The sequence below is a fragment of the Culex pipiens genome, chromosome 3, assembly GCF_016801865.2.
Source record: "Culex pipiens pallens isolate TS chromosome 3, TS_CPP_V2, whole genome shotgun sequence".
NCBI classification, from domain to species: domain Eukaryota; kingdom Metazoa; phylum Arthropoda; class Insecta; order Diptera; family Culicidae; genus Culex; species Culex pipiens.
In genome coordinates, this window is record NC_068939.1 from 115747391 (window position 1) to 115757977 (window position 10587).

General features: G+C 41.7%; 3 protein-coding genes across 3 annotated transcripts; all 3 read left to right on the forward strand.

Moving 5' to 3' along the window:
* The first annotated feature begins 2603 nt into the window (after window positions 1-2603).
* LOC120419347 (trypsin alpha-3-like) lies at window positions 2604-3675 on the forward strand. The gene is made up of 3 exons (XM_039582017.2): window positions 2604-2920; window positions 2985-3316; window positions 3377-3675. Exons 1-3 carry the CDS (start codon window positions 2636-2638, stop codon window positions 3567-3569), a joined length of 810 nt encoding a protein of 269 aa, XP_039437951.1. The 5' UTR covers window positions 2604-2635; the 3' UTR covers window positions 3570-3675.
* A 177-nt stretch (window positions 3676-3852) lies between these two features.
* On the forward strand, window positions 3853-5390 carry LOC120419348 (trypsin 3A1-like). The gene is made up of 4 exons (XM_039582018.2): window positions 3853-4140; window positions 4194-4427; window positions 4487-4584; window positions 4645-5390. The coding sequence occupies exons 1-4, from the start codon at window positions 3853-3855 to the stop codon at window positions 4835-4837; spliced, it is 813 nt and encodes a 270-aa protein (XP_039437952.1). The 3' UTR covers window positions 4838-5390.
* A 3293-nt stretch (window positions 5391-8683) lies between these two features.
* LOC120419344 (trypsin-7-like) lies at window positions 8684-9770 on the forward strand. The gene is made up of 4 exons (XM_039582015.2): window positions 8684-9004; window positions 9068-9298; window positions 9358-9461; window positions 9529-9770. Exons 1-4 carry the CDS (start codon window positions 8714-8716, stop codon window positions 9719-9721), a joined length of 819 nt encoding a protein of 272 aa, XP_039437949.1. The 5' UTR covers window positions 8684-8713; the 3' UTR covers window positions 9722-9770.
* The last annotated feature ends 817 nt before the right edge of the window (window positions 9771-10587 follow it).

Here is a 10587-nt window from a genome sequence, read left to right on the forward strand (position 1 = left end):
TGGCAGTTTCTGCTTCCAGTCAGCTGCGAAATCACGCTTGTTGGTTCTCCAGCGGATACAGTACCGAAGTCTTCGCATTGTCTTGGGATGCATGCACTCAACTCACAACATGACCCTCGAGGTCTTGGCGGGAGTGTTGCCTCTGCGAACTCGTTACTACGAACTGTCTTACCGGTTCCTGATCCGGTGTGATTACAGGAATAAACTGGTAATTGACAACTTTGAAACGTTGCTGAACCTTCACGTTGAGTCTCGGCGCATGCTTCTATATTATGACTTTATGTCATCGTGGGAGTGGAGCCCGAGCACAACGGTACAGCGCACGCCTCCGTTAACCAGCAGCACCCTGATTGGCTTCGACACGTCCATGAAAGCCGATACTCGCGGTATCCCAAACCATCTTCTGCGGGGAGTTGTACCGTCGATCTTCGCATCAAAGTACAACCATGTTCCTCCAAACAACAGATTCTTCACCGATGGCTCCAAGCTCGACGGCTGTACGGGCTTCGGTGTTTATCATGAATCTTATCAGCTGTTCTTTAAGCTGAAGGACCCGAGTTCGGTTTACGTCGCAGAGTTAGCCGCGGTTTACTGCGCACTGCGAATCATCGAGACCATGCCACCTGACCACTACTTCATCTTCACCGATAGCTTTAGCTCTGTTGAGGCTATCCGGACTCTGAAGCCGACCAGGGAGTCTACGTTTTTCCTCACGGAAATACGCAAGACTTTAAACAACCTGGCGGCTCAGTCCTTCAGCATCACGGTGGTATGGGTCCGCGCTCATTGCTCGATTCCGGGTAATGAGAAAGCGGACTTGCTCGCCAAGAAGGGTGCTGAGAGTGGAGACATTTTTGAAAGGCCAATTAGCCTACAAGAATGCTACGGTTTGCCGAGGCAGCGTGCGCTCCTGGATTGGCAAAATCAATGGGACGACGACACCAAAGGACGTTGGATGTATTCCATACGACCTAAGGTGCAAAGAAAAGCCTGGTTCAAGGGAATGGACTTGACGCGTGGATTCATCAGAACGATGTCCCGCCTTATGTCGAACCATTACTCGTCCAAGGCTCATCTTTACCGTATCAACATGAGTGATACAAACTTATGCGACTGTGGGCAGGGTTATCAGGACATCGACCATCTCGTATGGGCGTGTCCAGATCACCAGGCTCACAGAATTAAGTTGAAAGATACCCTCAGGGCCCGAGGAAGACCACCAGAAATCCCGATGCGATACGCGCTATCTCAGCTAGACCTTGATGTTCTCTATCCTATCTATCAGTTCCTCTCAGATTCCAAAATATCTATTTAGTTTTCTTCCAGTTAGTTTCTCTTCAGTTAGTTTTCCTCTATTTAGTATAACTCGCCTTCACACAAAGCCGTCGTTTCTGGTTTGCACCGGAAGCAAAGCAAGATCGCCCCAGCAGCTGGACACCGAGTTGCGGCTGAGGACAAAACGCAAAGGCCAGAAGAGCCAACCAAGACCCCTACACAATCCCCCTTCCCTTCCCACGCCTTGTCTTTAACATCAATCCCTTCCCTACTAACCCCGAGTAGGCCGCGGGTAATCGGCTCCCCTCCCACTAACATTTACACACAAGATCCTCTGTAATTATTAAGTTTTTTGTAATTACAAAAGCCGACTCGGTCCTAACCAGGTCCCAGTACCGAAAAGGACCTAATAAAAATAATTTTATGAAAAAAAAAAAAAAAAAAAAGTAGTATTTGAAGAAGTGGTGAAGTGACACATACATGTAAATAGTAATATTAAGTAAAATGTGAATTATGGTATGTAACGATAACGGAACATGTTGAAGAATGTTGATAGGATTAGGATTGATTTAATAAAATTATCTTTTGAATGCACTTGAAGCAAGACTTGATTTCTTATTCTACGCATAAGATCACAACCTGGTTTTTACAGTAGCACGTAACATTCAACAGTTCCTAGTGCTACAAAAATGATAAATCATATACTTTTAAAGTTAAGAAAATGAACAGTGTTTAAATCACGAAAAGCAAACTAAAGCTGAAGAGCCACAGCTGACCACTTATTATGTAAACCAAATGTAATTATTATAAGAAAGATTCAATAAAGTATATTTAATTAAAAAAAAAAAAAAAAAGGTTTCTGATCATTGTCAAGTGTGAGATTCTTGAGTAAAATTTTATGACAAACAACTTTGTCGAAGACGGCTAAACGATCTGAGTTAACCCTGACGAGTTATTAGCGATTTTTAAAATACGTTTTTGTATGAAGAGATTTTTTTGAACCAGCTTTAACGATAAAAAGTGACTCTTAAACCGTAATCGATTTTGCTCAAAATTTTCATAGTTACTTATTTTTGCCAAAGGAATCAAATTAGAGGGGTAGTATTGTTTTTGATAAAAATTGGCGTTAACTGCAATTGCCATTGGATATTTCGTGCCAAATCACTTAATCATGGTAAAATATACGCTTTTTGCACATGTACAACAAGACACTCCAGCAAACCGGACAGGAAGTACAAATTATCACGAAAGGAAATCAATCATTTTGGTTGATAAGACTCACTGGTCGGCATGAAAGTATAAAACCAACCTGCTCAACCCAAGTCGATACTTTCTGTTTCTGGAAGACACTTTGGTCACGATGAAGGTTTTTATCGTATTGTCGGTGCTGCTTGCAACGGCTTTTGCTGGCCTTAGCGAAGACCTTTGGTTGGCCAAGCGGGTTCGTCCACAGGGTTTGAAGAGCTTGGTGGAGCCACGTTACGAGGGCCGAATCGTTGGTGGTCATGAAGTGCCGATATCGTCGCATCCTTACCAGTTGTCCCTGCGCCAGAATGGAAACCATATCTGTGGTGCTTCGGTCATCTCCGGCAACTGGGCGTTGTCCGCTGCCCACTGTACCCATCCGATGCCACCGGTGGCCAGCGTAAGTAGCACGGAGTTGTGATCATACAGAGAAGAAGGTTTTCAACGGGATTATCTTTCCATAGATCTCGTTCCGTGGTGGTAGTTCGAGCCGGCTGGAGGGCGGTGTCATCTTCCAGGCTGCACAGATTGTCAACCACGCAAGTTACAACCCGAACACGCTGGACTTTGACGTATGCGTCGTCCGTATCACGACGACGTTCACTGGACTGCACATCTCACCCATCAGCTTGGTACCATCGGGTACGGACTTTGCGGTCGGCACGCGTAGCATCGTATCGGGCTGGGGACTAATGGCGGCAGGTGGTCAACTGCCAGCGAATCTGAGGGCCGTGGACATTCCGGTTGTTTCGCAAGCCGGCTGCAGCAACTCGTGGGGCGGTGGCATCACTGGAAAGTAAGAACCACTTGAAGAGGGAATCTGAGGCTATTTATTTCAAATTTTGAATAATTTCAGCATGATCTGCGCCGGAGAACCGGGCCGTGACTCGTGCAACGGTGACAGTGGTGGCCCGCTGGTTACTGGAGGTCGTCAGTTCGGTATCGTTTCCTGGGGAGCAGTTCAGTGCGGTGGAGTTTTGCCTGGAGTGTACACGCGCATCGGATCGGCTGGAATCCGAAACTTTATCACCGCTCAAACCGGAGTTTAGTCGATTGTGCATTGTAGATTACTTGTTTTTCAGTAACCGAAAGTAGAATTGTATGATAAATGAAAATTTTCTCTACATCCGATTAAAACGAAGAAGTCAAATCCAATATCGTTTAAATTGAATTCAGTATGTAACATTTTGGGATTTTTTTTTTATATTTCTAAACTGATACTTGATAAACCTGTTGACACTCACTGATAAGCTATGCTTATCATTCTCTGAAATCATATATAAGACGATTCATTCAAAATATTGAGTACAGTGTAATCTTAACCGTTCAATGATGAAGTTTATAGTATGGATGTCGATAATCTTAGCGGTGGCTTCAGCTAGCCCGGTGGAAGATATCTGGCTTAAGTATAATCGGCGTATGCCCGGTGGGGCTAAAGCAACCGAAGAGCTTCCAGCTCGTGGAAGGATAATTGGAGGCGTTGAGACCACAATTGAAAATGTTCCGTACCAGTTGAATTTGCTTCGAAATAACTTTTTCAGCTGTGGCGCTTCGGTGATCTCTGAACAGTGGGCTTTGTCAGCTGCTCACTGTGTTTATCCGGCTCCTCCACCACACACGGTATAATCTCGATTTGATATTTGGAAGTGGATTTAAAATCTGTGTCTGCATAGGTCACTCTTGGTGGTGGTGCTACCAACAGACTAGACAGCATTATATTCGAGGTGGCTGAAATTCTTCTTCATCCCCAATACGATGATTGGGTTTTCCAACACGATGCAAGTTTACTGAAAACAACACAACCTATGGTCGGTTACAACATCGCTCCGATTGCACTGATGCCTGTCAATGAGGACTTTCCATCGGGAACCCGAGCTGTAGTGTCCGGATGGGGTATTACGGATATGGTAAAATCTACTATATGAACTCATAACGTCTAACTAATTGTTCTTTTTTTCTGATATAGGTTAGTGGAGAGATTCCCGAGAATCTGCGGATGGTCTCTGTGCCGATAATTGACCAAGAAGAGTGCCAACGAGCTTGGCCGTATCGTGTTACGGACGAGTTCGTAGAATTACATTCTTCCGTAGCATGGTAATGTGTCAGCTGAACCTTTCATTTCAGTATGATCTGTGCCAGCGAGCCAGGCAGAAGTCAATGCGGTGGAGATAGCGGTGGCCCGCTGGTTGTCGGAGGGCGTCAGATCGGAATCGTTTCCTGGGGCCAGTATGGCTGTTACGGCGAGCTACCTGCCGTGTTTGCACGAGTCTCCCACGAAAGTATTCGCAGTTTCATCAGTGAACATGCTGGAGTGTGAAATTTTTGTTTTAGTATTACGTCGCTGATGTGTTATCTTGTGATACGGCTCATCTTCTTACAGCAGAATTATCATAAGGCAGCCAGTGATGTCAACCATCGCGACGCTCATTTTTGGTTCGCGGCGCATTTTTCGTTTGTGGTGCTTTTCAGTTACGGAATTTGACAAAGTTGTGTATGAAGGACTTGTAGAACACACCAAATCGTACAACTTTGCTGAACATAGTGTTGATTTTTGATGAAAACAAAAAAAGATTACAATCAAAAATGCGTTAGGCAAACGAAAGCATCGCGAACCATTGGACCTGAGGTCTGAAATCTTCTTGTAACTTTATGCGTATGAATTCTACAGCTATACAATGTTCTGAAAAAATGTTGCTGTTGGTGAGTTCTACAAGTGCTTCGAACACCATTTTGTCGAATTCCGTAACTGAAAAGCACCACACACGAAAAATGTGCCGCGAACCAAAAATGAGCGTCGCGATGGTTGACATCACTGAAGGCAGCACACACGCGATGATTATTAAACAATGTGTTTTGATAATAAAAAGAAAAAGAATTAAGTTTCCAGGTTGCTACATTATTATTTCAAAAATAAATAATCATTGCTATAACTGCCCTCGTGCTATCATATCGTATGTCACTTTTTGACGTTCCGAGAAAAACGCGTTTTTATGTTTGACCTTGAATAGCACTCAAACGCTCGGGTGGTCATTTGACCCCTATTTTTTTCTCATAACTTTTGGTAGAATTGACCAATTTGGATGCTTCCGGTTGCAAAAGATCCAGATTTGTCTATATTTTTAACTGTCAGACGGGGGACAAATATGGTCCACTTTTACCGGAGAAATTCCGGATTCTATTGGGGTACCTCTTATTTGGGGTTTTGGTCAATAGAACAAAAACCATTTTACAGAACAATGCCGGAAATGATGCAAAACTTCAAGGCATCATTCTAGAGGTGGGCAAAACCGCTCTTTTTTGGGAACCGCTCATTTTCGTTCGCTCATTAAAAAGAGCCGCTCTTTTGAACGGCTCTTTCGCTCTTTTTCAAAATATGGACGAAAAGGATATTTTTAAGAATGTATTATTTGTAAAGCTATTGCACATTGGAATTATATAAATTATTTGGCGATCTCTATGTCAACATTTCTACTTGAACCTAAACGTTCGAATGATTGAATGGCATCCAAACTTAAATCGAGGAGACTGTGGAGAAATTGCTATTTATTTGAAAATTACGTTTATTTCTGCCAAAATTAAATTAAAATTTAGCTGATATTTTATTTAGAGAAAATATTCTGTTAACTCTTTTTTACATTCTGATTTGCTCAATAAAGTCTGTAAACGCTGAAGTTTATTCGGGCAAAAGGATTTATTTTTTCCAAAATCTCTCAGCTATTAAGTAGATTTTTGATAATAATAAAAGCAATTTAAAATACTCAAATTTGTATTCAAGTTATACTTTAATGTACGATCAGTACAAAGAAAAGTTACTTCGTTTTGTTTATAAAATCTTTAACTTTGGAATTTTAAAAAAATAAGGAAACCGAAAATATGAGCTTGAAAACTATTAATTGGTTTCCAATATGAACATCAATGTTATTGAAAGTCTTTCAATATATATATATATAGATGATAAAGTTGCTATAGACAAGACACCCCAATGAAATATAACAATCCAGCTCTGAAAATGTCGGGAAATAGCCGTTTTTATTATAAAGTGCTTGAAAAACACCAAGTACACCAAGGGACAATGCAGGGATTATTTTTTCAAAAACAAATTTAACACTAAAATATTTTGGAAATTTAATCAATTATGTTTAGAACCAGTTTAAACATGATTCCTTCTTGGAACGGATCTTTCAAAAGACCGGAGCTTAAAAAAGAACCGCGGTTCTTTTTTTGTGAGCCATGGTTCGTTCGCTCTTTTTAATGAACCGGTTCTTTGAGCGGCTCGCTCTTTTTTGCCCACCTCTACATCATTCTAATACATCATCCAGCAAAAATAAATGATAAGGTTAAGTTCTACGAGGCACCGGAGCCTCGTGGTGGTGTTAGCCCTCGCGCTGCTTCCAATTAGCCATTTCAGAATTACAGAGCTTCTTGCGGTCCAATTCTGAGGTCATTGGGCATTATCTGGCCCCGCCTAAACATAGAAGCAAGAACCAGAAGGACTCTCGATCTATCTTTAAACTTCCGATCCCATAATGCAAAACAGGAATCAGCACGTATTCAATAATGATCGGAAAGTATGCAACAGTCGAAAAATTCAGTTTGGATAGATCTTACCAATTTGCTGAAAATTCCTTTAGTCCTTTTTGCAGTTTCTGCTTCGGTTTCCAGCTGCGGTTCCTCAATCACGAGCTGCTTGATCTTCCTCATGCTGCTCCGGAACACATCCTGTTTTACAGATTCTCTGGACATCTTGTGGTAAACACCTTCAACCAAGAACAAAAACTGGTTCGACCACATAAAACAAAATTATCACGTAAATTTTACTCTACCGAAAATAACTCTATCAAGACGATTTACGTATTTAGCGGCAAGATAGCGCAATCAGGACGTGATGCAATTTTTAACCGTGGATCTTATTTTGCTCACTTCCTGAGATAACGCGTAGCCAAAAAATGAATTGTGACCTCAACATCCGGAGTGGCTTAATCATTTTTGCTTTACTTATTACAAGGAAAGACTATTCTAGCGAAATTTTTAATTTAATTATGCGTTATTATCATCAGCCGCTCCAAAATTTTGAAATTAGGAAAAGAATGAACCATCATCCCTTGAAATGAAAACCATACCAGATAACAGTCTGAGAACAACATCATTTCGACCCTATCGTGATGTTCTATTTCAAAACTGTCCCACTTATATAGTTTGATGCGGACGCCTGGTAGTTGCAAATTTTCATTGTTATTATCAGGGATTAGGCGTCCACATCAAACTTTTGAGAAAGAGCATTTGGAAGTTGTAGCTAGAATCTAGCTGCTAGATGCTCATAATTTTGATGGTAAATTATGTTGGGGAAATGTGCCCAGTTTCGCCACGCCAAGCCGAGCGGCGTGGTTTTTGCTAAAACTAACTTTATTTTGAGCTATTTTTTACTTTGCGACAGTTGAAAGCACTTAATGAAAGATGTTAATCTTGGCAAAAGATCTGTTTCAAACATTATACTTTAATAAGAATATCCTTATTTCCTTAATACGGTGTGCTGTTTCTGTTCTCCATTCTGCACGCAAGTCAAAATGAAGCTGAAAGATTATGTTTAACTTTTTCGCAACTGCCACTGTTTGTTATCAGAGATCGATGCAATCAAATGATCATAAATTTGGCTTTACAAGCTCACTGAGATATCACATAGCATAAAGAAATGGTCAGCAGTAAATACTGGGGGCTTATCTTTTGTTTGGAGCTTATCTGTATTTTTAAAAGATTTTTCCATTTGATGAATAGAGTTTTCTTTCTTGTTTGACTGTGAAAAAATACAAACTTAGCAATAAACATTAAAAATTGCACATTGGACTTTATTAAGTCCATTGTTTGGTGAAGGTTGATTAAGGCTTAGCTAAGTTGCAGCAGTTTGTGGGCTGTTTTGTAAAAAAAAGTAATATTTTCAAATAGCTGTAATTATTACTAAATACATCAGATCTAGCTAATTATGATTTAAGTATGAGTTGAGTACTTTTTCTCCAATCGTATGAAGAAATCAATTCAAAATTAACTTAGGCATTATTTTGAGAAATTTTCTATTTCTGTGGTTCCTGGGGTCTATTGTTAAATTTAGAATCTTTTTCTTGATAAGCGCAGCTAATCTTTCTATAAAAATGTAATCCCATTCAGCAGCTTACTCCAGTTGAAGATTGCCTGTCCAACGATGAAGTTTTTAGTAGTGTTGTCCGTCTGTTTGGCGGTGGCCACAGCCGGTCCAGCGGAAGACATCTGGCTGAAGTACAACCGGCGTATGCCCAAAGGAGTTAACTTGCGGCAAGATCCTCCTAGCAGCGGGGGTCGGATCGTTGGAGGCGTTGAAACCAACATCATAAATGTTCCGTATCAGCTGTCGCTTCGCGAATATGGATCCCACATCTGCGGTGGATCGGTGATCTCGGAACAGTGGGCCCTGTCGGCCGCTCATTGTGTTTACCCGATGCCGGATGTTGAAACGGTAATGGGTTGACGAGGAATGAATCGCATGACCAGCAGGATGACTTGAGCTTTTATCTTACAGCTCACTCTTCGCGGAGGTTCTACCAGTCGTCTCGAGGATGGATACATCTTCGAGGTGGCCGAAATCGTCATCCATCCTCAGTACGATCCGTACAACATCGAAAACGATGCCGCTCTGCTGCGTACTGTGGAACCTTTGGTGGGTTTCTTCATTTCTCCGATTGCGTTGATGCCTATCAATGAGGACATGCCAGCAGGAACTCGTGCCGTCGTATCCGGGTGGGGTCTGATGGTAGGAACGATTATTGTGTTTTTAAATTAAAACCACTAAATATTACCCGTTTTTTGCAGAGTGTTCCCGGAAGTCTTCCGGTGAATCTTCGAATGGTTTCCGTTCCGATCATTGACCAGGATCAGTGTGCTCAGGCATGGCCAACTGGTTGGATCACCGACGAGTACGTATTGATGATCCATTTGAAAATTGTCCATGATGCCTCATAAGAGAAATCTTTTCCTTTCCAGCATGATCTGTGCCAGTGAGCCGCTGCGGTCTTCCTGCAACGGAGACAGCGGGGGCCCGTTGGTAGTCGGTGGACGCCAGATCGGTATCGTATCTTGGGGACAGTATGGATGCTGGGCGGATTTCCCAACTGTGTTTGCACGCGTTTCTAATGCACGCATTCGTAACTTTATTTCGGAAGTTGCGGGAGTGTAAAGGTTAGTGTTGATTAACCTCATACAATAAAAATAAATGTCGAAAGTAAGTGATTTTTTATTCCACAACACCTTTTACCGTATACACAGGGGGCTTAGAATATACCTCGCTCGACAAGCTGAATATTTTCCCCTTAAGGCTCTGAAAGGTATCATTCCCGGTGGGCCATCAAATCTTGATTCAGAATGTATCAATCAAAAAATGTTTTTTTTTGTATTGTTTGTAGAAGCATTTTACGTATCGTGAATAATTTTCCATTTTAATTTACTATTTCTGGACCCTGAATTCAGAACCATCATTGACAGCCATTGCCCGAAGAGTGAAAGACACCATCTACGAACTTAAGCTATTTCACGACTCTGGGCCAAATATGAGCAGTGCAGGGTGCGCTACTTTTATCCAAATATTCCCACACATACACCTTATTCAATGATCTCTGACCAATAAGTAGTCACATTTAATTGTGCAGTAGAGTTGTGTCTCGAATGACAACTGGTTCAATAGAAATCTTTTACGATATAATGCTTTACATGGTTAACATATAAATCTTGCTCTCTTGCTTTGGGGAAAATCTTGAAGAAAATCGGGGCCGTCATTGACATTGTGTTAACATCCCATAACGAAGTTGACTTTATAGCTATCGGCCATTTAGAGCACATTTAGAATTTTAAGCACCCTCCGTGGGATTTGAACCGACGACCTCTGGATTGTGAGTCCAGTGCGCGGACCGATTGATCCACACGGGTGGGGTAACATTCCATAGATCGTCTTAAAAATTTGTCTAGATAAGGTCCAGCATTACTTTGCAATCGAATCAAGCAGGGAAATGAGCACCAGTTGTAATGCTATACGCTTCGCTTGGAGAT

Coding starts and splice junctions, on each gene's coding strand:
- LOC120419347 (XM_039582017.2), top strand. CDS start 2,636: ATGAAGGTTTTTATCGTATTGTCGGTGCTGCTTGCAACGGCTTTTGCT. Junction 2,921..2,984: donor CGATGCCACCGGTGGCCAGC/GTAAGTAGCACG, acceptor ATCTTTCCATAG/ATCTCGTTCCGTGGTGGTAG. Junction 3,317..3,376: donor GGCGGTGGCATCACTGGAAA/GTAAGAACCACT, acceptor GAATAATTTCAG/CATGATCTGCGCCGGAGAAC.
- LOC120419348 (XM_039582018.2), top strand. CDS start 3,853: ATGAAGTTTATAGTATGGATGTCGATAATCTTAGCGGTGGCTTCAGCT. Junction 4,141..4,193: donor CGGCTCCTCCACCACACACG/GTATAATCTCGA, acceptor GTGTCTGCATAG/GTCACTCTTGGTGGTGGTGC. Junction 4,585..4,644: donor CCGTATCGTGTTACGGACGA/GTTCGTAGAATT, acceptor CTTTCATTTCAG/TATGATCTGTGCCAGCGAGC.
- LOC120419344 (XM_039582015.2), top strand. CDS start 8,714: ATGAAGTTTTTAGTAGTGTTGTCCGTCTGTTTGGCGGTGGCCACAGCC. Junction 9,005..9,067: donor CGATGCCGGATGTTGAAACG/GTAATGGGTTGA, acceptor TTTATCTTACAG/CTCACTCTTCGCGGAGGTTC. Junction 9,299..9,357: donor TATCCGGGTGGGGTCTGATG/GTAGGAACGATT, acceptor CGTTTTTTGCAG/AGTGTTCCCGGAAGTCTTCC.